We start from the raw sequence: 25,409 nt of genomic DNA, 5'->3' as shown, positions 1-25,409 counted from the left end.
CCCAGAGATCCTGAGGATCCACGTGTCCACACACCCGGCCCACGGCATTCCGGCCGGTGCCAATCCGGGTGTCCAGCTCCCCCCGTCATCCCCCACGTCCCCCCCATCCCGCCCACGCTCCGCTGCCCCCGGTGCCCTCCTGCCCGGGGTCCAAGGGGCTCCCAGGGACGCGGTTCAGGGCGCCCGGGACTTTGCCTCATCAATGATCCACGCTGGAGGAGCAGAACGGGCCAGAGGGGGCCGGGGATCCCCATCTGCCGGGGCCTGGGGGCTTCCAGGGTGAGGAAGAGGATGGGTTTGGTGGGGTGGAGGGGCAGCTGTCGGGTGTCCCGGGTGGGTCTGGCACCGGCATTTCCGCCCCGAGAGCGTCTCCACCGATCCATGGCGGAGTCAAACGTTAACCGGGACCGGGGTGGCCTTAAATAGGAGCGGGGCCAGGCCGGGGGCAGGGCAGGGCCATGGGCGGCCGCGGGGCCGGGGGGTGGTAGCGGCCGACCGGGGGCTCCGGGATCTGGTGCTGGGAGAGGCCAGGAGGCACCGGGACTGACAGACAGGTGAGTGATCAATAGAGACATCGATGGGCTGGTCACGGAGAGCCCAGCGAGGTCAGGACAGAGATCAAAGCTCAATAGAACGATTGATGGAGGGAAGGGCTGATCAATAGAGAGATTATAGGTCAGGAGGTTGATCAATAGAGAGATTGAAATAAATAAGTCAACAAATAGAGGGATTAAAGGTCAATATATCAATTAAGAGAGCAATTAAAGGTCAACAAATCAATCAATAGGAAGATCACAGGCCAAGAGACTGATCAATAGAGATGTTGATATTAATACATTGATCAATAGATTACAACTCAATAACTGGATCATTAGAATGATTGGTGGAGAAGGAGATCATTATTCTGATTGGTTGATCATGGTTCAATAGATTTGTCAATAGAAAAATAGAGACTAATTGGATCAACAGATGAGAGATCAATTTATTGATCCTAGAAATACACAGAATAATAGATGGATCAATTGAGATCCCTCTAGGTTAATTGATTGATGAAGCCATCAGTAGAAAATAGATCACTCAATTGGTCAATAGATCAATAAGAGAAACATATAGATCAATAAACTAATACAAAAAGAGATCATGAACTAATTATGATCAACCTATTATAGTTAAAGGGAGGCTAGTAATCAATAATCTATCAATAGAGGAAGAACTCACTGGATTGATTGGCGGGGGATCAACAGATCTATCAATAGGTTATTATCAGCAGAAAATCGATTTGTTGACAGGCTAAGGATCAATAAATGGGCAGAGAGAGCGGAGAAATCCATTGATCCATGGATTGATCGATTGCCCGGGGGGTGAAGGAGGGGCCGGGGGGGCGGGGCCGAGGGAGGGGCGGCCGGAGGGACAGAGGGACGGCCGGAGAGCCGGACAGTCCCGAGAGTCCGGGCCGGGAGCGGCCGGAGGAGGAGGAGGAGGAGGTGGGGATCGATTGATCGTGAGGGATCTGGGGGATTGGTGGGACTGGGGAGAGAAGATTGATTGTTTGTTTGATTGATTGATTGATTGATTGATTGATTGATTGATTGATAGACTGATTAATTGGGAAGGGATGGGGGGAGCTGAGAACAAGAAATAATCAGTAACTGATTGATTGATGAATAGAGTGAGAGTGACAGTGATAGGTGGATTGATTGATAGATAATAGATCAATATATTGATAGATAAGAGAGATTGATAGATCAATAGAGATTGATAGATTGATAGACTGGTCATCAGATTGATCAATCAGACAGATAAGTCCGTTGATCAAGGGATGGATCAATCTATCAACACATCAGCTGATCCATCTGATAGACCAATTGATTGATTGATTGAGCAATCAATCCCTCAGCCTCTCCTCCTCTTCCCACCCGCAGCTGACCCGGGCCGTGTCCAGCTCCGTCCGCTCTCCGGCCATGTCCTTCGTGGAGCTGCTGGCCCGCCTGGGTGGCATGGGCCGCTTCCAGGTGACCTACGTGGCCGCGCTGGCCACCCCGCTGCTGATGCTGGCCAGCCACAACCTCCTGCAGAACTTCACCGCCGGCACCCCCGAGCACCACTGCCGGCCCCGGCCCGCGGCCAACGCCACCGCGGCCGACGTCCCCCTGCTCGTGTCCATCCCCTTGGACGGCCACCGCCGGCCCCAGAGCTGCCGCCGCTACGTGGAGCCCCAGTGGCACCTCTTGGACGTCAACGGCTCGGCCAATGGCACGGCCACCGAGGCGGCCACCGAGCCGTGCCACGACGGCTGGACGTACTTGGATGGCATCTTCACCGACACCATCATCACCGAGGTGAGGGAGGGGTGACACCCCGGGGTCGCCGGGGGCATGCCGGTGTCCCTCATGGTGACCCCCATGATGTCCCCATGGTGACCCCTGTGGTGATCTTTTTGGTGTCCCCGTGGTGACCCCCGTGGTGACCCCGTGTCCCCTCCCGGTGGCAGTGGGACCTGGTGTGTGACTCCAAGAAGCTGAAGCAGGTGGCCCAGTCCATCTACATGGCCGGGATCCTGCTGGGCTCCTGCCTCTTCGGGGTCCTCTCCGACAAGTGCGTGCTGCCCCGGCACTGGACTGGGAGGAACTGGGAGGAACTGGGAGGTGCTGGGACAAACTGGGAGGTGCTGGGAAGGGAGAGAGGAGGGGCGTGCTCTCTGCTCCCTTGGCCCCCGCTGTTCCGGTGTCCCCAGGGTGGGTCTGTCCCAGCGTGGGTTGTCCCCCTCTGTCCCCACGTCACTCCCAGTGTCCCCAGCACACCCCAGTGCTCCCAGTGTGCCCATCCCAGTGCCCACGGCCCTGCCCCAGTGACCCCAGTCGCCCTTCCCAGTACCGCTGTCCCCAGCCCAGTATCTCCAGAATCCAACGTTGCCCCATCCCAGTACCTCCAGTTCCTCACACCCCCCAAAACCCCAGTGCTCCCAGTGCTCCCAGTGCTCCCAGTGCTCCCAGTGCTCCCAGTGCTCCCAGTGCTCCCAGTTCCATGTCCCCGCAGGTTCGGGCGCCGGGCACTGCTCACCTGGTGTTACCTGCAGCTGGGGGCGACGGGGGTGGGCACGGCCGCCGCCCCGTCCCTGCTGGTCTATTGCGTGTGCCGCTTCCTGACCGGGCTGGCCATGGCCGGCGTGTCCCTCAACTCCGCCTCGCTCTGTGAGCCACCGCCCCGGGACCCCCAACTCAGGGCGGGACCCCCAACCCAGGGCGGGACCCCCAACCCAGGGAGGGACCCACAACCCAGGGCGGGACCCACACATCCACCCCAAACCCCAATGATCCATGGTAGGGTCCCAACCCCACCCCACCCAACCCCACCCCACCCCACCCAACCCCATTGACCCAACCCCATTGACCCAACCCCATCCCCACCCCATTGACCCAACCCCACTGACCCAACCCCACTGACCCAACCCCATTGACCCAACCCAACCCCATTGACCCAAACCCAGCCCCATTGACCCAAACCCAGCCCCACTGACCCAACCCCACTGACCCAACCCCACTGACCCAACCCCACTGACCCAACCCAAACCCATTGACCCAAACCCAGCCCCATTGACCCAAACCCAACCCCACTGACCCAACCCCACTGACCCAACCCCACTGACCCAACCCAACCCCATTGACCCAAACCCAGCCCCATTGACCCAAACCCAGCCCCACTGACCCAACCCAACCCCACTGACCCAACCCCATTGACCCAAACCCAACCGCATTGACCCAAACCCAGCTCCGCTGACCCAACCCAACCCCACTGACCCAACCCCACTGACCCAACCCCATTGACCCAAACCCAGCCCCACTGACCCAACCCCACTGACCCAACCCCACTGACCCAACCCAACCCCATTGACCCAACCCAACCCCACTGACCCAACCCCATTGACTCAACCCCATTGACCCAAACCCAACCGCATTGACCCAAACCCAGCTCCGCTGACCCAACCCAACCCCACTGACCCAACCCCATTGACCCAACCCAACCCCACTGACCCAACCTCCCACGTGAGGAACCCAACCCCCAAGCCCACCCCAGGGCCCCCTGGGACAGCCCCTGACCCCGCGGTGGTGCCGCAGGCATGGAGTGGATCCCGACGGAGGCACGGGCCGTGGTGGGGACCATCAATGGCTACTGCTACACCCTGGGCCAGTTCGTGCTGGCGGCCGTGGCCTTCGTGCTCCCGCGCTGGCGGCAGCTCCAGCTCGCCGTGTCCCTGCCCTTCTTCGTCTTCTTCTTCTACTCCTGGTACAGGACCCCCCAGTGCCCACCCCCAGTGCCCACCCCTGGTGCCCACCCCTGTCCTGATTTTGGGGGGGAAAAAGGGATATTGGGAGTCTGGGGTCTTTAAAGGGTGGGGAAGGCCCCCCCTGAATGCTGGGGTTGCCACTGACCTACCCCTGACCCCTCTGTCCGGGGTCCTTTGGGGTGGAGGAGGATGCAGGGACCCCCAGACCTTCCCCTGCCATCCCAGTCTGGGATTTTTGGGGTGCAGGGACCCCCAGATCTCCCTCTCAGTCTGGGATCTTTGGGGTGCAGGGACCCCCAGATCTCCCTCCCAGTCTGGGATCTTTGGGATGCAGGGACCCCCAGATCTCCCTCCCAGTCTGGGATTTTTGGGGTGCAGGGACCCCCAGATCTCCCTCCCAGTCTGGGATCCTTATGGAGGGTGGGAGGTGATGGGAACCCCCGGCCCCCCCAGTTTGGGGTGCTTTGGGGGCGATGGGAGGCCGGGGGGTTGGGACCCCCGGTGGCAGCTCGCCCCCTGCCCAGGCTGTACGTGGAGTCGGCGCGCTGGCAGGTGACCTCGGGCCGAGCCGACCTGGCCCTGCGGGGGCTCCGCAAGGTCGCACGGATCAACGGCAGGAAGGAGGAGGGGGACAAGCTCAGCGAGGAGGTGCGGAGGGGTCTGGGGGCCCTCTGAACCCCAAAATCCCCTCGATCTCCCTCTAAATCCCCCCCAGTTCTCTTTCCATCCCTGACCCACCCCGATCTTGGGGGATCTCCCAAATCCTCTCCTGTTCTCCCATAGATCTCCCCCAGTCCCTCTCTCCACGGCCTCGATCCCCCCAGATCCCCTCGGTGCGATCAGCGCGATTCCCCCAACCCCCGACGGACTCCTTGGATCGCCCCCAGAGCACTCAGATCCCCCCCAGACCCCTCAGATCCCCCCAGACCCCTCAGATCCCACCCCAGACCCCTCAGATCCCACCCCAGACCCCTCAGATCCCCCCAGACCCCTCAGATCCCCCCAGACCCCTCAGATCCCCCCCAGACCCCTCCAGAACCCCTGGATCACCCAGACCCTTCAGATCCTTCCTCGACCCCTCCAATCCCCCCTTAGACCCCTCGGATCCCCCCCAAGCCCCCCGCATCCCCCTCCCCAGCCCCCTGGAGCCCTCCCCGGGGTGGATCCCGGCGGATCCCGCAGATCCGGGGGTCTCCGCAGGCGCTGCGGGCTCTGGTGCACCGGGAGCCGCCGCTGCCCGGCGGGGCCGTGGCCGCGCTCGCCCGGACCCCCGGCATGAGGACGGTGTCGTGCGGGGTCTCCTTCGTCTGGTGCGTCCTGGCTAAAAGCACTTTTTTATTTTGGGGGGGTAAAAAAAGCACTATTTAGGGACAAAAGATAATTGAGGGGGAAAAACCCCACATTTCGGGGAAATAACCCATCACTTTTTGGGTAAAAATCCCTGATTTTGGGTGCAAAAGAAACGCCTTTTGAGAGATAGAATCCCCCCACCTTTTGAGGCAAACCTCAGTTTTTTGGGGAAAGTTTTTCACTTGTTAGGGGAAAAAACATCTTTTGGGGAAGAACATCTTTGGATAAAATACTGACCTTCATTGAGAAAAAAACCTCATATTTTGGGCAAGAAACAACTTCGGGGGAAACAACCCACTTTTTTTGGAGGGGGAAAAACACCTTTTGGGGTAAATTTCCCATATTTTTTTGGGAAAACCCCCACTTTTTGGGACAAACCCACAACTTTTGGAGGAAAAAAAATCCTCTCTTGGGACCAAGCCCCATTTTCAGGGCAAACCTCCATCTTTTGGGACAACCTCCATCTTTTGGAGTCCCAGCCGTTCAATTTTGGGTGGTTTCGGTGCTGATTTGTCAGATTTTGGCGCAGGTTCTCCACCAGCTTCGCCTACTACGGGCTGGCCATGGACCTGCAGGGCTTTGGCTTCAACGTCTACCTGAGCCAGCTGGTGTTCGGCGCCGTGGACATCCCGGCCAAGCTCCTGTCCGTGCTGGTCATCTCCTGCCTCGGCCGGCGCCCGGCCCAGGGCGGCTCCCTGGCGCTCGCCGGCCTCTGCATCCTGGCCAACATCTTCGTGCCCAGCGGTGGGAGCGGCCACCGGGACGGGACCGGGACGGGATGGGGAGGGATGAGGGAATGGGATGGGGGAGAATTGGATGGGGGACAATGGGATGAGGACAATGGGATGGGGGACAATGGGATGGACAACAATGGGATGGGGGGAATGGGATGGAGGAGAATGGGAGGAGGGGAATGGGATGGAGGAGAATGGGATGAGGGGAATGGGATGGAGGAGAATTGGATGGGGAAAATGGGATGGGGGACAATGGGATGGAGGACAATGGGATGAGGACAATGGGATGGAAGAGAATAGGATGGGCGACAATGGGATGAGGACAATGGGATGGAGGACAATGGGATGGGGGAGAATGGGTTGGAGGAGAATGGGATGGAGGAGAATGGGATGGAGGAGAATTGGATGAGGACAATGGGATGGAAGAGAATAGGATGGGGGACAGTGGGATGAGGAGAATGGGATGAGGACAATGGGATGGAGGACAATGGGATGAGGGACAATGGGATGGACAACAATGGGATGGACAATGGGATGGAGATGAATGGGATGGAGGAGAATGAGTTGGAGGAGAATGGGATGAGGACAATGGGATGAGGACAATGGGATGGAGGACAATGGGATGGGGGACATTGGGATGGACAATGGGATGAGGGGCAAATGGGATGGAGGAGAATGGGATGGAGGAGAATGGGATGAGGACAATGGGATGGAGGAATGGATGATGAACAATGAGGTGGAGTGGGGATGGAGGGAAGGAGGAAGGGAGGGAGGGATGCAGCAGGAGGGTGCAGGGTCACCGTAGGGGTGAAGGATGACCGGTGGGTGGACACTGAGGAGCCGTGGGGCCGGGGGTGACACCTTGGGCGGGTCCCCAGAGCTGCCGACGTTGCGCATGGCCTTCGCCGTTGTTGGGAAGGGCGCCTTGGCCGCCTCCTTCAACTGCGCCTACATCTTCACGGGGGAGCTCTTCCCCACCATCATCAGGTGGGTGGGGTCACCCCAGCTCTGCCCCCACCCATCCAGTCACTGTCCACGTGCCAACCCCACCTTCTGTCAGCCCAGCCCTCCATGAACCCAACCAAGTCATCAACCCAACCACTCATTAACCCAACCATCCATCAACCCAACCACTGACCATTCCATCTATCCATCCATCCATCCATCCATCCATCCATCCATCCATCCATCATCCATCCATCCATCCATCCATCCATCCATCCATCCATCCATCATCCATCCATCCATCCATCATCCATCCATCATCCATCCATCATCCATCATCCATCCATCCATCATCCATCCATCATCCATCCATCCATCCATCCATCCATCATCCATCCATCCATCATCCATCATCCATCCATCCATCCATCCATCCATCCATCCATCATCCATCCATCATCCATCCATCATCCATCATCCATCCATCCATCATCCATCCATCCATCCATCCATCCATCCATCCATCATCCATCCATCATCCATCCATCATCCATCATCCATCCATCCATCATCCATCCATCCATCCATCCATCCATCATCCATCCATCCATCCATCATCCATCCATCCATCCATCATCCATCCATCCATCCATCCATCCATCATCCATCCATCCATCCCTGTGTCCATCCCCATGTCCATCCCCGTGTCCGTCCCCGTGTCCGTCCCCGTGTCCGTCCCGTGTCCATCCATCTCTCCCGCACGTGGCTCTCCCGGCACAGGCAGACGGGGATGGGCCTGGGGGGCACCATGGCCCGCGTGGGGAGCATGGTGGCGCCCCTGGTGCGCATGATGGCCGACGTCAGCCCGGCGCTGCCCCTCGTCATCTACGGCGCCGCGCCCATCGTCTCGGCCATCGCCACCTGCTTCCTGCCCGAGACCCGCAACGCGCCCCTGCCTGAGACCGTCAAGGACGTGGAGAGGCGGTGAGGACACCCCAAAACCCCCCTGAGACCCCCCAACCCTTCCCTGGGGGGAACGTCCCTGTTTTGGGGTGCGATCGGTTCTTGGAGGAACCCAGGAAGTTTGGGGTTGAAAGGGATGAAGGAAGTTTGGGGTTGGGATGGAGGTTTTGGGGTTGGGATGAAGGTTTGGGGTTGGGATGGAGGTTTTGGGGTTGGGATGAAGGTTTGGGGTTGGGATGGAGGTTTTGGGGTTGGGATGGAGGTTTTGGGGCTGGGATGGAGGTTTTGGGGTTGGGATGAAGGTTTGGGGCTGGGATGGAGGTTTTGGGGTTGGGATGAAGGTTTGGGGCTGGGATGGAGGTTTTGGGGTTGGGATGAAGGTTTGGGGCTGGGATGAAGGTTTTGGGGTTGGGATGGAAGTCTTGGAGTTGGGATGAAGGTTTTGGGGTTGGGATGAAAGTTTTGGGGTTGGGATGGAAGTCTTGGAGTTGGGATGAAGGTTTTGGGGTTGGGATGAAAGTTTTGGAGTTGGGTTGGAAGTTTTGAGGTTGGGATGGAGGTTTTGAGGTTGGGATGGAGGTTTTGGGGTTGGGATGGAGGTTTTGGGGTTGGGATGGAGGTTTTGAGGTTTGGGATGGAGGTTTTGGGGTTGGGGGAGAGGTTTTGGGGTTGGGATGAAGGTTTTGGGGTTGGGATGGAAGTCTGGGGGTTGCAATGAAGGTTTTGGGATCAGGTAGGGCTGAGAGTTTTGGGAAGACCTGAGCATTCTGGGGAGAACATTGAAGGTTTTGGGAAGGGTTGAAGATTCTGAGATTGGGAAGGATGAAAATTTCGGGAATTTTGGGATCGACTGGGAGCTTTTGGGGTCCCTGCAGAGCGGGTCACCTCGAGGACGACGACGTCGCCGTCCCCCTGAGCAGCACCAAGAGCAAGGACGGCGCCTGAGGGGGGATTTGGGACCCCCGGGGGGATTTTGGGGCCGGGACCCCCCTGGAGCCCCCCAGCCCCTCCCCCCCACGTTATTTATTCAATCCCAATAAAATCTCATGGGAATTTCGGGATCCGGCTCTGCCCGCGGCCGTTTGGGGGAGGGGCGAAGGATTTGGGGACGTCCCCACCCCCAAAGGGGGCTCAGACATCAGGGAACCCCCCCAGGAGCTCGTTAACGAGGATTAATTGGAATTCCCGGAGCTCGTTGGCCTTTGCCCCAATTCCGGCGATTTGGCTGCAAAATAAATCTGGGAATGGGATTAATTCGCATTTCCAGGCGGGAAACAAAAACCCAAACGGGGCAGATTTAACCCCAAAAAAAGGGCGGAACAACCTCAGCACAGGCTCTGGGAGAAGCCATGTCCCAATCCCAAAACTGGGAATTTTCAACCCAAAAACCAGGCAGCACCAACTCAGTCCCAGCCCTCAGAGAAGCCACATCTCAGCCCCTAAATTGGGCTTTTTTACCCCAAATCCAGGCACCTATCGGCCCCAAAATCCTCCAGTTTGGCCCCAAATCCACACTGTGCTCTCAAATCCCCATTTTTACCCCCAGATCCACAATTTTTGCCCCAAAATCCTCAATTCCTGCAAAGCTCCTCAATTTTTGCCCCCAAATCCCACCTTTTCCCCCCAAACTTTCCCCCAAATCTCATTTTTTCCCAAAAAACCCCACTCACTCCATTTTTTGCCATTTTTATTACGAAAAATGAGCTGTTTTGGTGTCGTTTTGCTCTTTCCCGGATAAGATACAACCGTGAAGCTTCGCCGAGGGGACTTTGGGGTGAATCTCCCTGGTTTTGGGACATTTCCACGTCCCCACCCCCGGCAGGGCATGAAAACGGGGGGAAAAATCCCATTTTGAACCAAAACGCCGTCAATTCCCCCCAAAATCGTGCTCAGGACAGGGAGGAGAGAAACCACTGGGATGAGGCCTCGGATCCGGAATTTTGGGGGGGATTTCAGGGATTTGGGTCAATTTTGAGCCCTTTGGGGTCATTTTTCAGTCATTTTTGGGGTTGTTTTGGCCAGTTTTGGGATATTGCAGTCATTTTTGGGTCATTTCCAAGATTTTTTGGGGTTATTTTGGTCAATTTTTAGTTTTATTTATGGATCTTTTGGGTTTAAAAAAAAATTTCGGGGGGTGCATCATCACTTTGGGATTATTTGGTTATTTTAGGCCTATTTGAGTAATTTTGGTGTTATTTGGGTCAGGTTTGGGGCTGTTCGAGTCACTTGGAGGTTATTTTGGGGGTATTTTAGTGCTTTTAGGGCTATTTTTGTCCTTTTTTTGGTTATCAGAATAATTTTGGATTACTTCAGTCATTCTGGGGTTATTTCAGTAATTTGAGGGGTTATTTTGGGGGTATTTGGGGTGATTTCAGCATTATTTCAGTAAATTTGGAGCGACTTTGGTCATTTTGGTGCTATTTTGGTTCAACTTTGGGCTATTTCAGTAATTTTGGTCATTTTCAGGGTTATTTTGACCATTTTTGGGGCTATTTTGGCCGTTTTTGGGGCCCATCCCGGGGGGTCCTCTCGGGGGGGTCCGGGGGGGAGTTGGGGGTGCAGGGGGGGAGGGGCAGTCGGAGGTAGGTGCTTTAAAGTCCATTTATTTTTGTTTTTTTGTTTTTTTTTTTTTAGAAAAACAGGCACATTCAGTCCACGGGACCCGGGGAGGGGGAAAATTTGGGATTTGGGGAATTTTGGGGGGGTTCCCACAGCCCCAAACACCTCCCCTCCCCCCCAGCGGCATTTTGGGGCTAAAAGGGGCTTTTCCCCCCCAAAAATCCAACTTCAACCCCTCCCCCACCCCCGAACCCCAAACCAGCCCTGGGGGGGGTGGTGGGAGCCAGGGGAAAACCCCAAAATTGGGGGGTTTTTCCCCATTTTGTGCCAGCAGGGGAGGGGTGGGGGGGAATCCTCAAATCCAGGAATTCTGCCCCGTTTTGGGGTGGGGGAGGGGTAAGGCCTCGTGGGGGTGGGGGAGGGGCCGGGAGCATCCTTGGGGGGGGGATAAAAATGGGGAGAAATTGAATAAAAATCAAAGTGGGAAAAATCCCTCAAAAAAAAAAAAAAAAAAAAAAAAGCCCCAAAATAGCCCCGGAATTCCCCAAAAGAAAAAAGGTGTTGCCAGGAGGGGGAGGGGGGTGAGTTTTGGGGTGAAATCCTGGGAACTGGGGAGGAAGAAAGGATGAAAGTCACCCCAAAAATGTCACCTGGGTGGGGGGGGCAGTCACCCCAAAAAATGTAAAGAGGAGAAAAAAATTGGGAAAAAAAATGAGCCAAAATTGGGAAAAGGGAGGAAAAAAAGAGGTGGAATAAAGGGAATGGAAGGGTTAAAACAAACAAACAAAAAAAGGATGAAAAAATGTGGGAAAAAGGAGGAAAGGGGAAATAGAGGGGAGAAAATGGGATGAGAGGGAAAAAAAAGAAAAATAAAAAAAAGGGGGGAAAAAAACGGGGGAAAAAGGGAAAAGGAGCGAAAAAAAAGGGGAAATAAAAGGCCCCAAAGCCGAGGGGTGAGGATGAGGAGGGGACGGGGATGAGGATGAGGATGAGGATGGGGATGGGGAGGAAGAGCGGGATCAGGAGCTGTTCTGGTTCTGGTAAATCGACGCCTTCTCCTTGAGCAGGTCCAGGCAGAGGTGGCAGCTCCAGCTCCCTGCAGAAACGGGAGCAGCCTTCGGCCTCAGCCCCTCTTCCTCCCCAATTAACCAAATCAATTAACCAATGAGGGCGGGAGGGAGAGGGGGAAGCGGAAAGGAGGAAGAGGAAGGAGGAAGAGGAGGAAAAGGAGAGGAGGAGGAAGGAAGAGAATAAAGAAAGGGGAGGGAGGAAGAGGAGGAGGAAGAGGAGGAAGAGGAGGAAGAGAAAAGGAAGGGAGGGAGAAGATGGAGAGGAGGAGGAGGAAGGGCAAGAGAACAAAGAGGAGGAAGAAGGAGAAGAAAGGAAGGAGGAGGAAAAGGAGAATGAAGGAAGAGGAAGAAGAGGAGGAAGAGGAGGGACGAAAAGGAGGAAGAAAAGGAGGATTTGGGACAATAAAAGCCCTCCCCACATCCCAGGAGGAAACCCAGGGAGAACCTGGAGGGATCCCAGGGAAGGTTTTGGGGTGGGATCCCAGGGGATCAGGAATTTCAGGGGAGATTTTGGGACGGGATCCCAGGGGAGGATTTGGGGTGGGATCCCAGGGGAGGATTTGGGGTGGGATCCCAGGGAAGGATTTGGGGTGGGATCAGGAATTTCAGGGGAGATTTTGGGACGGGATCCCAGGGGAGGATTTGGGGTGGGATCAGGAGTTCCAGGGGAGGTTTTGGGGTGGGATCCCAGGGGATCAGGGATTTCAGGGAAGGATTTGGGACAGGATCCCAGGGGATCAGACCCCGGGGCCGGACTCACCCTCGGGGGGCTCGGACATGGGGGGGGTCAGGCAGTACATGTGGTACCCGCGGTCGCAGTCGTCGCAGAACAGCAGCTGGTCCTGGCCCGGGGACATCCCCATCATCCCACTGCCCAAATTCCCCTTTTCCCACCAAAAAATCCTCCCCCACAGCTCACTAAAGGATTCCCATCATCCCCCTCCCCAAATTCCCCCTTTTCCCCCCAAAAAAATCCTCCCCCACAGCTCACTACAGGATTTTCCCCACCCCAACATCGTCCTCCCCCGTATCCAGAAGGTTCTGGAAAGGCAGAAGTTTCCTGCAGGAAGATTCCCAGGATTTCTCCCAGAATGGTTCTGGGATCCTGCGGATTACCAAAATCCAGGTTTTTTTCCCCCAAAAAAAGCCTTTCCTGGGTCACATGGACTCCTAAACCCCAAGGATTTCCCCCACAAAAGAGCCTCCAGTGGGAATTTCGGGCCATTCCCAGATGGTTTGGGGGCATTCCCAGGTTCCAGCTGAGTCCTGGGGCATTCCCAGGTGATTTTGGATATTCCCAGGTGATTTTTGGGCACCCCCAGATGATTTTTGGGCATTCCCAGGAGCTTTGGGCACCCCCAGGCAATTTTTTGGCACCCCCAGCAGATTTTTGGGCACCCCAAGGTGATTTTTTGGCACCCCAAGGTGATTTTTGGGCACTCCCAGATGATTTTTGGGCACCCCCAGGAGATTTTTGGGCGCCCCCAGATGATTTTTGGGCGCCCCCAGGGGATTTTTGGGCACCCCCAGGAGATTTTTGGGCGCCCCCAGGAGATTTTTGGGCACCCCCAGGAAATTTTTTGGCACCCCCAGGAGACTTTTGGGCACTCCCAGGTGATTTTTTGGCACCCCCAGCAGATCTTTGGGCAGCCCCAGGAGGTTTTTGGGCACTCACGTCGTTCTCGGAGGTGCCGCAGATGTTGCAGCACTTGCACTCGATGCACTGCCAGCGGTACGTCTTCACCGCCGCCATCATCACCGGCGTGAACTGCAGGCACGACGGGTGACCTGGGGACAGCGGGGACAGCGGGGACATCAGGGACACCCCAGGGACACCCCAGGGACACCCCAGGGACACCCCAGGGACAGCAGGACGTGGGGACAGGAGGAGGAAACCCTCGGATCCTCCATCCCAAAGGTCCTCCCCAACCCCAACCCCAAGCCCAGCCCCAGCCCCAAGCCAGGAGAGGGAAACCCTGGGATCCCCAACCCCAAACAGCCCCCCAGCCCCGATCCAGAAGGAAACCCTGGGATCCATGATCCCAAAGATCCTTCCCCACCCCAATCTGGCCCCTCCAGGAGGAGGAAACCCTCGGATCCCTGATCCCAAATGTTTCCGTCAGCCCAAATCCAGAAGGAAACCCTTGGATCCCCGATCCCAAAGATCTTCCCCAACCCCAGCCCAATCCAGGAGGAGGAAACCCTCGGATCCCCGATCCCAAACATCCACCCAGCCCCATCCTGGCCCCAATCCAGAAGGAAACCCTTGGATCCCTGATCCCAAAGGTCCCCCCAGCCCCATCCCGATCCCAAACCCCCCCAGCCCCATCCCGATCCCAAACCCCCCCAGCCCCATCCCCAATCCCAAAGCTCCCCCAGCCCCATCCCCGATCCCAAACCCCCCCACCAGCCCCAGCCCCATCCCTGATCCCAAACCCCCCCAGCCCCATCCCGATCCCAAACCCCCCCAGCCCCAGCCCCATCCCGATCCCAAAGCTCCCCCCAGCCCCAGCCCCATCCCGATCCCAAAGCTCCCCCCAGCCCCAGCCTGGCCCCAATCCAGAAGGAAACCCTTGGATCCCTGATCCCAAACCCCCCAGCCCCATCCCGATCCCAAACCCCCCAGCCCCATCCCCGATCCCAAAACTCCCCCCAGCCCCATCCCGATCCCAAAGCTCCCCCAGCCCCATCCCGATCCCAAACCCCCCCAGCCCCATCCCCGATCCCAAACCCCCCCAGCCCCATCCCGATCCCAAACCCCCCCAGCCCCATCCCGATCCCAAACCCCCAGCCCCATCCCGATCCCAAACCCCCCCAGCCCCATCCCCGATCCCAAACCCCCCCAGCCCCATCCTGATCCCAAACCCCCAGCCCCATCCTGATCCCAAACCCCCTCAGCCCCATCCCGATCCCAAACCCCCCAGCCCCATCCCGATCCCAAACCCCCCAGCCCCATCCCGATCCCAAAGCTGCCCCCAGCCCCATCCCGATCCCAAAGCTGCCCCCAGCCCCATCCCGATCCCAAAGCTGCCCCCAGCCCCATCCCGATCCCAAACCCCCCCCCAGCCCCATCCCGATCCCAAAGCCCCCAGCCCCATCCCGATCCCAAACCCCCCAGCCCCATCCCGATCCCAAACCCCCAGCCCCAGCCGGGCCCGCCGGCCGTCCCCACCGGAGCGGCCGCAGTCGGAGCAGGACACGAGCTCCTCGGGCTGTCCCGTCTTCTTGTTGATCTTGGAGTCCCCCAGGCAGAAGTCGCAGTAATTGTTGGGAAGGGCCAATCCGTCGGGACCCTTCTTGGCTGGAGAAGGGAACGGGGATCAGGGCCGGGAATTCCCGATGTCTCCCCGGGGATTTTGGGGTTTTTTTCCTCACATTTCTGCTCCTCGGAGCGCTGGGACACCGGCGTGGGGGGCTGGGAGTCGTCCTTGTCGTCGCCTTCCTCCTCGGCCAGGTGGGAGTGGGCATAGTGGTAGCTGAGCCCCGGGCGGTTCTTGTAGCGCTTCCCGCAGACTGACGGGGAAATCCGGGAAAAACCCCGGGAAATCCGGGAAAAACCCCGGGAAATCCCAGTTAGGGACCGGCAGGGGAGGGAAATCCCAAATCCCGAACCCTCCGGGCCGATCCCAGCGCCGGGCTGGGAGAGGAAAGAGGCTGGGACTGGGTAAAAGCACCCGGAATTGCTAAGGAATTGAACTGCAGGTGAATTCCCTGGGATCCCAAAGGAATTCCAGGTAAATTCCCCAGGAGATCCCAAAGGAATTCCAGGTAAATTCTCCAGGAGATCCCAAAGGAATTCCAGGTCAATTCCCCAGGACATCCCAAAGGAATTCCAGGTCAATTCCCCAGGATCCCACAGGAATTGCAGGTGAATTCCCCGGGATCCCACAGGAATTGCAGGTGAATTCCCCAGGAGATCCCAAAGGAATTCCAGGTGAACACCCTGGGATCCCAAAGGAATTCCAGGTAAATTCCTCAGGAAATCCCACAGGAATTCCAGGTAAATTCCCCAGGATCAATCCAATGGCAAAATCCTCATTGGGAATGTGTCGTGGAGAGGAAATACCCACCCCAAAAATTCCCATCCTTAGGTTAAAAACCGAGGGAAGGGGAAATTTGGGAATTTTGGGGTTCCAAGGAAGGATTTGGCAGCGGCCATGGATCCATCCCAGCTCCTTGGAACCCCAAAATCCATCACTTTTCCTGTTTCCCACCCCGGAATTTGGGAGATTTCTGCCTCGATCTGGCTCCTCGTGGATCAGGGATCAGCTCCAGTTCCCCAGCGCTGCTTTTCCAGGGATTTTTGGGGTTTTTCCTTATCCAAGGACACCCCAAAATCCCTTTCCAGCCCCGTTTTGGTGTGGGAAGGATGAGCCTGAGGAACTGGGATAAAATCCCCAAAAAGCAGCACAGGAGGGGGAATTCCAGGGCTCGGTGCAGATGTTTCCCAAGTTTCCCCTGCATTTTCCCAAAAACTGGAAATGAGCTGCTTTGGGATGAGATTTCCTGATTCCGGAGCTTTTCCAGAACACCACGGGAGTTTCTGGATCCGCTTCCACCTCGGGATCTCCCCAGACCGTGGAAAAATCAGGAAAAAAACCAGCTGGATCAGGGAAAATGGGGGCTGAACTTCCAGAGGGAGGCTGGCTCCTGCAGCCACGCTGGATATTTTGGGATAAAAACCACGGGAATTGTCCCGGGATCGGTGGGGAAAACAGGATTGGAGCAGCAGCGAGGAAGAGGCAGCAATCCCAATGTGATTCCCAGGAAATTCCCGCTTCCCTCCCGATCCACGGGGCTCCAAAGTCACCTTTCCTGCCCCCAAAACCTCCAGGACAATCTCCAGACTCGACTCTGGAATTCTCCTCCCGAGGTGAGGAAGAGGAGCCTCAGGAACATCCCGGGAATATCCCAAATTCCCCTCCCCACCTGCAGCCCATCCCCATTTTTGGGGGCTTTTTGGAGGCAAAATTCCGTGGATTTGGAGCAGGAAAACAACTGGGGGGGCTTTGGAGGCAGCAGCACATCCCGGGATTTGGGATTGGGGCGGGAACTCTGGGACTGGGGTAGGAATTCTGGGATTTGGGTGGGAACTCCAGGATTTGGGTGCAAACTCCAGGATTTGGGTGCAAACTCCGGATTTTGGGTGAAAACTCCGGGATTTGGGTGGGAACTCCGTGTTTTTCCCATTGCTGGCTCCGCGGGGGGGTTAATCTTTGTTTTCCTGGCCCCGTTCCCTGCAGGAAAAGGGTCAGGGGGCCCGAGCGGGGCCGGCGCTGACGTCGCTCCCGTGGCCTTTGGCTTCTCCCTCCCCTCCTCCTGCCCACCCCGGGGCTCCGCAGGGGGATTTGGGTTTTTTGTTTTTTCCTGTTGGTTTTTTGGGTGGTTTTTTTTTTTTTTTTTGGGTGGAAAAAAGGGGGGAAAAAAAAGGAGGAAAAGCAGGAAAAACGAGCAGAGAGAGAGCGGAACTACCTCGGTCGGGAGGTTTCAAGGAATGCTTTTGTTTGTAACTGTCTGAAACACAGAAAGAGAAGTCGTGAGAGGACACGGACACACACGGAAAACCGGGAAAAAAGGGCAGGAAAAACACAACCTCAGGGAGCCAGGGGGAGAATTAGTGCTGGGAAGTGGCAGGACAGGAGGAAGAAGAGAGAAGAAGGAGCTGGCAAAGCCTCCCTCACGTTCCCCATCCCGTTATCCCTGGATTTGTGGGCTGGAAGGGACAGAGCCCCCACTCCGAGGGTTTTGCTGGAATTCACAGCTCCCAGATCCTTAAGGGAGGGCTGGGAACGGCTCCCAGGGACTGGGATCCGACTGGAAAACCACTGGGATGAAGGGGAGGGGCCTTCCCGGCCCTTTTGGGGGTTGCTGGGGAAGTTCACCCTGGTTTTTTATCCTGCTTTTCATCCTGGTTTCAAGCTGCTTTTATCCCGGTTTGTATCCTGCTGTCTCCCAGTATTCCCGGTGGGAAAACTCCGCGGGAGGAAGGTGGGACCCGGCGCTGCCCTCCCTGGGACGGGGATCCCGGGGCTCTCCCGGCACTCACTGTCACACGCGTAGGGCTTGTCCCGGTCCTCCAGGATGGCGGCGTCCAGCTTCTTCCGAGCCCCCCCGACGCCTTTTCCCTGCGGAAAAATCGGGATTTGGGGGAAAAACCGGGATGAGGAGCGGGGAAAGGAGCGTCCCAACAGTGCCCCGCGGTGGGAACAGCCCAGAAGCGACCACGAATCCTTGGGAATCGGGGAAAAATCTGGGTGTGGATCCCGGTTTTCCCGGCTGTGTCCCAGGAATCGCCTGGAATTATCGCCTGGAATGGCCTCACCTTGGCCTTGCCCTTCCCTCTCCGCTTGGGCGTGTCCTCCTCGTAATCCTCATCGTCCAAATCGTCCAGGAAATCGTCGGGCTCCAGGATCCGCTGGGAACGAGCAGAGCAGAGGGGTCAGAGCAGGGAAAAATGGGGGAAAACGGGGAAAAAACAGGAAAAATGGGAAGGGATGCAGGAGGAGCCACAGCTGGATCCATCCCAGAGGAGGCACCGAAAGGTTTTTGTGGATGGAAAGGGAATTTCAGGTGTTTTATCCCCAAAAAAATGTCCTGGAAGGGCGGAATTCCTGCTATCCCATCTGGAATTCCCGCATTCCCATCTGGAATTCCTGCATTCCCATATGGAATTCGCGCATTCCCGGAGTTCCTGCTATCCCAGCCAGAATTCCCAATTCTCTGCCTGGTATTCCTGCATTCCCGGTCGGAATTCCCAGTATCCCATCTGGAATTCCCACTGTCCCAAATTCCTGGCTGGAATTCCCGCTACCCCAAATTCCTGGCTGGAACTCCCTCTATCCCGCCTGGAATTCCTGCATTCCTGCCTGGAATTCCTGCATTCCCGCCTGGAATTCCTGCATTCCCGCCTGGAATTCCTGCATTCCCGCCTGGAATTCCTGCATTCCCGTCCGGAATTCCCGCATTCCCGCCTGGAATTCCCGCTATCCCATCCGGAATTCCTGCATTCCCGCCTGGAATTCCTGCATTCCCGTCCGGAATTCCCACATTCCCATCCGGAATTCCTGCATTCCCGCCTGGAATTCCTGCATTCCCGTCCGGAATTCCCACATTCCCATCCGGAATTCCTGCATTCCCGCCTGGAATTCCCGCATTCCCGTCCGGAATTCCCGCTATCCCATCCGGAATTCCTGCATTCCCGCCTGGAATTCCCGCATTCCTGTCTGGAATTCCCACTATCCCATCCGGAATTCCTGCATTCCCGCCTGGAATTCCCGCATTCCCGTCCGGAATTCCCACTATCCCAAATTCCTGCCTGGAATTCCCGCTATCCCGTCCGGAATTCCTGCATTCCCGCCTGGAATTCCTGCATTCCTGTCTGGAATTCCCGCTATCCCATCCGGAATTCCCGCATTCCTGCCTGGAATTCCCGCATTCCTGTCTGGAATTCCTGCATTCCCGCCTGGAATTCCTGCTATCCCATCCGGAATTCCCACATTCCCGCCCAGAATTCCCACATTCCCATCCGGAATTCCCGCCGGCACCTTGCGGGCGCGGCTGTTGGCGGGCGGGAAGTCGGCCAGGCCGTCGTCGTCGGCGCGCGGCTCCGGCAGCGCGCGCTTCTCCAGCGGCTCCGTGCGCAGCAGCGCCTCGAGGCTGCTCCCGTCCTGCGCCAGCAGCGCCTCCTTCTTCAGCGCCTGCTCCGCGTCTGCGCCGGGAGACGGCCAGAACGGGGAAAAACGGGGAAAAACGGGGAAAACGGGGGCGAAAAACAGGGAAAAATGGGATAAATGGGGCGAAAACGGGATAAACGGGGGCGAAAAACAGGGAAAAATGGGATAAATGGGGCGAAAACGGGATAAACGGGAGGAAAAACGGGAGAAATGGGGGGGGGAATGGGAAAAACAGGGGGGAAAAAACGGGAAAAGCGGGGGGAAAAACGGGAAAAATGGGAAAAACGGGGGATAAAAACGGGGCAAAAGGGAAAAATGGGGGGAAAATTGGAAAAATGGGGGAAATGGGGGGGAGAAACGGGATAAAAATGGGGAAAAAGGGGAAAATCGTGGAAAAATTGGAAAATGGGGGAAATGGAAGAAAAATGGGAGGAAAATGGGGATGGAAATGGGAAAAATGGGGGGAGAAATTGGAAAAATGGGGAAAAAGGGAAAAAATGGGATAAATGGGAGGAAAACGGGATAAACGGGAGGAAAAACGGGAGAAATGGGGGGGAAATGGGAAAAACAGGGGGGAAAAACGGGGGAAAAACGGAAAAAATGGGGGATAAAAACGGGGCAAAAGGGAAAAATGGGGGGAAAATTGGAAAAATGGGGGAAATGGGGGGGAAAAACAGGAAAAACAGGGGATAAAAATGGGGAAAAAGGGGAAAATCGTGGAAAAATTGGAAAATGGGGGAAATGGAAGAAAAACGGGAGGAAAATGGGGATGGAAATGGGAAAAATGGGGGGAGAAATTGGAAAAATGGGGAAAAAGGGAAAAAATGGGATAAATGGGAGGAAAACGGGATAAAAGGGAGGAAAAACGGGAGAAATGGGGGGGGAAATGGGAAAAACAGGGGGGAAAAACGGGAAAAACGGGGGGAAAAAACGGGAAAAATGGGGGATAAAAACGGGGCAAAAGGGAAAAATGGGGGGAAAATTGGAAAAATGGGGGAAATGGGGGGGAAAAACAGGAAAAACAGGGGATAAAAATGGGGAAAAAGGGGAAAATCGTGGAAAAATTGGAAAATGGGGGAAATGGAAGAAAAATGGGAGGAAAAATGGGGATGGAAATGGGAAAAATGGGGGGAGAAATTGGAAAAATGGGGAAAAAGGGAAAAAATGGGATAAATGGGAGGAAAACGGGAAAAATTGGAAAAAGGGGAAAAACAGGGGAAATGGGGAAAAAATTGGGGAAATCGGTAAAAATGGAGAAAAGAGTGGGTAAAAATGAGGAAAAAACAGAGAAAAAAAGGGAAAAATGGTGAAAAGCCGGGAAAAAGGAGGGTGGGTGAGGGATGCTGGCGGATCCGGGGTGGAATTCACAGGAATCCAGCAGGAATCGGGGGAATTACCGGGTTTGATGGAAGGGAAGGAGAGCCGGGGGTCCTCCGGGGGGTGGGCGCGGCGTTTCTTGCGCCAGCGCCGCGCCGGGTACGAGTAGAGCTGTCCAGCCGCCAAACCTGCGGAGAAATAATTTCCCTGCTGTTCCCCATCATCTCCCCATTGTTTCCCATCATTTCCCTGTTGTTCCCCATCATTTCCCCATTGTTTCCCATCATTTCCCTGTTGTTCCCCATAATTTCCCCATCATTTGCCCATTGTTTCCCATCATTTCCCTGTTGTTCCCCATCATCTCCCCATTGTTTCCCATCATTTCCCTGTTGTTCCCCATCATCTCCCCATTGTTTCCCATCATTTCCCTGTTGTTCCCCATCATCTCCCCATTGTTTCCCATCATTTCCCTGTTGTTCCCCATCATCTCCCCATTGTTTCCCATCATTTCCCTGTTGTTCCCCATCATTTGCCTATTGTTTCCCATCATTTCCCTGTTGTTCCCCATCATTTGCCTATTGTTTCCCATCATTTCCCTGTTGTTCCCCATCATTTCCCCATTGTTTCCCATCATTTCCCTGTTGTTCCCCATCATTTCCCCATCATTTGCCCATTGTTTCCCATCATTTCCCTGTTGTTCCCCATCATTTTCCATTGTTCCCCATCATTTCCCTGCCATTTCCCCACCATTCCCCCATCACTTCCCCACTGTTCCCCATCATTTCCCTATTGTTCCCCATCACTTCCCCTTTGTGTCCCCATCATTTCTCCATAATTTCCCTGTTGTTTCCCCATCATTTCCCTGCTGTTCCCATCATTTCCCTGCCATTTCCCCACCATTCTCCCACCACTTCCCCACTGTTCCCCATCATTTCCCTATTGTTCCCCATCACTTCCCCTTTGTGTCCCCATCATTTCTCCATAATTTCCCTGTTGTTTCCCCATCATTTCCCTGCTGTTTCCATCATTTCCCTGCCATTTCCCCACCATTCTCCCATCACTTCCCCACTGTTCCCCATCACTTCCCCTCTGTGTCCCCATCATTTCTCCATAATTTCCCTGTTGTTTCCCCATCATTTCCCTGCTGTTTCCATCATTTCCCCACTGTTTCCCATCACTTCCCCACTGTTTCCATCATTTCCCTGCCATTTCCCCACCATTCTCCCATCACTTCCCCACTGTTCCCCATCATTTCCCTATTGTTCCCCATCACTTCCCCACTGTTTCCCCGCCGTTTCCCCGCCATTTCCCCGCCGTTTCCCCGCCGTTTCCCCGCCGTTTCCCCGCCGTCCCGCGCCGTACCGGGCCCGCGGTGCCGTTTCTCCATCCAGATGTAGCAGTTGCTCTGGGCCACGCCGGTCTGCGAGTCCAGGAAGGGCAGGCGCACGCTGCGCTCGGCGCAGAGCCGCGCGTTGTAGCTGTGGCACTGCTCCATGGCGTCCCGGTAGTACTGCTCGCCCAGCCTGGAACGGCACCACGCGGCGGGATTGGCACCGGGAACGCGGGATGGGCACGGGGAATGGCGGGATGGGCACAGGGAATGGCAGGATGGGCATGGGGAATGGCAGGGATGGGCACGGGGAATGGCAGGATGGGCACAGGGAATGGCAGGGATGGGCACGGGGAATGGCGGGATGGGCACAGGGAATGGCAGGATGGGCACGGGGAATGGCGGGGATGGGCACAGGGAATGGCAGGATGGGCACGGGGAATGGCGGGGATGGGCACGGGGAATGGCAGGGATGGGCATGGGGAATGGCGGGATGGGCACGGGGAATGGCAGGATGGGCACAGGGAATGGCGGGATGGGCACGGGGAATGGTGGGGATGGGCACGGGGAATGGCAGGATGGGCACGGGGAATGGCAGGGATGGGCATGGGGAATGGCGGGATGGGCACGGGGAATGGCAGGATGGGCACAGGGAATGGCAGGATGGGCACAGGGAATGGTGGGGATGGGCACGGGGAATGGCAGGATGGGCACGGGGAATGGCAGGGATGGGCACGGGGAATGGCAGGATGGGCACGGGGAATGGCAGAGATGGGCACGGGGAATGGCACAGGGATTGGGAGGGATTGGCAAAAGGAATGGCACAGGGAATGGTAGGGATCAGTGCTGGGAACGCCGGGATTGGCACCGGGAAAGGTGGCATGGGCACGGGGAACAGCACAGGGAATGGGACGGGGAATGGCACAGGGAATATCAGGGATTGGCACCGGGATTGGCACAAGGAATGGCACAAGCAATGGCACAAGGAATGGCAGGGATTGGCACCGGGATTGGCACAAGGAATGGCACAAGCAATGGCACAAGGAATGGCAGAAGCAATGGCACAAGGAATGGCAGGGATTGGCACCGGGACTGGCACAAGGAATGGCACAAGCAATGGCACAAGGAATGGCAGAAGCAATGGCACAAGGAATGGCAGGGATTGGCACAGGGATTGGCAGGGATGGGTACAGGGAATGGGGACCCTCTCAGGGATGTCAGGGATACCAGGGGAGTGTCAGGGATACAACTAGAGAGACTCAGGGATAAAATCCTGGAGAGTTATCAGGGATAAACCCTCGGGGATAAACCTGGAAAACCCCCAGGGGCGAAGCTGGAAACCCTCAGGGATAAAATCCTGGTGAATATCAGGGATAAACGTGGAAACCCTCTGGGATAAAGTTTCCAATTTCCCATTCCTTGGCTTCTCCAGGACACTCTCACAGGGGTGGGAAAAGATGGAGCAAAGGGATGGACAGGAAAACAAAGATTTACAGGAAATACAGGGATTTAAAGCAAAGTACGGCAATACACAGGGAAATACAGGGATTTAGAGAGAAATACAGGGAATTAGAAGGAAGCACAGGAATATACAAGGAAATACAAGGATTTCGAGGGAAGTACAGGGAAGCTCCCCCCCAGCTCGGCCTCCACAGGACCCTCTGGCCGGGATGCACAGGGAAGCAGTGCAGGAATAAGCAGGGAAGGTACAGGGATATTCAGGGATATTTAGGGATATTCAAGGATGCACAGGGAATCTCCAGGGATGCACAGGGATGCGCTGGGATGACTCCCCCGTCCTTGGCCTCTCCAGGACGCTCGCAGGCGGGAGTTTAGGGATACATGAGGGAGCACAGGGAAGCACAGCGATACAATCCAGGGAATTTTACAGGGGTGAACCCCCCGCCTTTGCCCTCTCCAGAACCCCCTCAGGGCCAGACCTGCGGGATCCCCCCGGCCCCTGGGGACCCTCGCAGGCTCTGCCCTCCCCTCACACCTCTGCGGCCCTCCCGGTGCTGGGGGAGGATTTTGGGGTGTCCTTAACGCCCCCCTCAGCAAAGTTCACCGCGAACAATGCGCTCGTGTCGCTTCCTCCCCACCCCCCTCCCCGCCCGCTTGGTCCCGTCCGGCGCGCGGGGGGCCAAGGGGGGGTCCCGCTTCCCGCGCCCGGCCGGGCCGCACCATTCCCGCGCCGCAGGGGGAGACCGGCGGTGTGTGGGGAGGGGGGGGGAGCCGCACTCACAGCTTGACCACATTCTGAACCACCGCCGCCATCTTGGCTCCGCCGCCGGGGCGCCGCGGGGCGCGTGCGCGGAGGGAGGGGCGGGAGGGGCGGGGAGGGGGATGGAGGGAGGAGGAGGAAGAGGAGGAGGAGGAGGAGGAGGAAGGAGAGGGATGGAGGGAGGAGGAGGAGGAGGAGCGGGGAGAGGAAAGGGTGGGGAAAGGGGGGGCGGAGGGAGGGAGAGCCGGGGGAAAGGGAGCGTGGAGTCCTCCCGGCCGCTGGGGGGCGCTGTGCGCCGCGCGCGCGTGCGCGGTGGGGGGCCGAGAAAAGGCGGGAAAAGAGTGAGGGGGCAGGGGCGAAAGTCTGAGGGGGAAAATGGCGGGAAAAGGATCTGAGGGGGAAAATGCACAGAAAAGGAGAAAATCCAGCAAAAAGGGGTGGGTGAAGGTACGGGGAGGAAGGGAGGGCCTGGGGATGAGGGAGGGAGGGAGGCAGAGTGGGGGATACGGGGGGGAGACTGAGGGGGAGAATGAGCGACAAGATGGGGGGAGAATGAGGGGAAAAATGGGAGAGAGCAATGCAGGAGAGTGAGGCAAAAATGGACAGAAAGTGAGGGGGAAAATGATGGCATGAGGATGAGGGGGTTTATCGTGGAAAAAGGAGATTTGAGAGACCGCACTGCTCCCTACAATTCCCTGGAATGGGGCTGGGGGTGAGATCCCTTCTCCCCATGGATAAAACAAAAGGAACAGCCTCGAGTTGTGTCAGGGGAGGTTTATTCAGGAAAGTTCCTGGAAAGGGTTGTCCCACCCTGGGATTATCCCAAAAAAAAGCCTGGATGTGGCACATGGGGACGCTGTTCAGGGATGGCCAGGTTGGATTTGATGATCCCAAAGGTTTTCTCAACTTTTCCATGGAATGGGGTGGAAGAGGGAGAATGGGGAGGGAAGGGATGGAGGAGG

The 25,409-nt window shown here is 56.6% G+C and overlaps 2 protein-coding genes across 4 annotated transcripts; one reads left to right on the top strand and one right to left on the bottom strand.

Moving 5' to 3' along the window:
• Window positions 1–172: 172 nt before the first annotated feature.
• On the top strand, window positions 173–9,338 carry LOC121468417 (solute carrier family 22 member 6-like). Of its 2 annotated transcripts, none has more exons than XM_041712027.2 (11): window positions 173–279; window positions 1,923–2,339; window positions 2,492–2,595; window positions 3,037–3,191; window positions 4,116–4,284; window positions 4,810–4,933; window positions 5,486–5,595; window positions 6,165–6,379; window positions 7,248–7,356; window positions 8,095–8,298; window positions 9,153–9,338. In XM_041712027.2, exons 2-11 carry the CDS (start codon window positions 1,962–1,964, stop codon window positions 9,220–9,222), a joined length of 1,638 nt encoding a protein of 545 aa, XP_041567961.2. In that variant the 5' UTR covers window positions 173–279; window positions 1,923–1,961; the 3' UTR covers window positions 9,223–9,338. The 2 variants fall into 2 exon arrangements, with proteins under 2 accessions (XP_041567961.2, XP_072776408.1); XM_072920307.1 differs by lacking the exon at window positions 173–279 and adding an exon at window positions 456–554.
• A 609-nt stretch (window positions 9,339–9,947) lies between these two features.
• DPF2 (double PHD fingers 2) lies at window positions 9,948–24,579 on the bottom strand. Of its 2 annotated transcripts, XM_041712019.2 has the most exons (12): window positions 24,469–24,579; window positions 22,259–22,419; window positions 20,977–21,084; window positions 19,451–19,614; window positions 18,229–18,321; window positions 17,953–18,031; window positions 17,379–17,420; window positions 15,282–15,419; window positions 15,079–15,207; window positions 13,582–13,694; window positions 12,667–12,748; window positions 9,948–11,932 (listed from the first exon to the last, which is right to left on the bottom strand). In XM_041712019.2, the coding sequence occupies exons 1-12, from the start codon at window positions 24,498–24,500 to the stop codon at window positions 11,856–11,858; spliced, it is 1,218 nt and encodes a 405-aa protein (XP_041567953.1). In that variant the 5' UTR covers window positions 24,501–24,579; the 3' UTR covers window positions 9,948–11,855. The 2 variants fall into 2 exon arrangements, with proteins under 2 accessions (XP_041567953.1, XP_041567954.1); XM_041712020.2 differs by lacking the exon at window positions 17,379–17,420.
• Between the last annotated feature and the right edge of the window lie 830 nt (window positions 24,580–25,409).

Source organism: Taeniopygia guttata, chromosome 31 (genome assembly GCF_048771995.1).
Source record: "Taeniopygia guttata chromosome 31, bTaeGut7.mat, whole genome shotgun sequence".
NCBI lineage: Eukaryota > Metazoa > Chordata > Aves > Passeriformes > Estrildidae > Taeniopygia > Taeniopygia guttata.
Note: the sequence above shows the minus strand (reverse complement) of the source record. Positions and strands in the feature narration are given on the sequence as shown.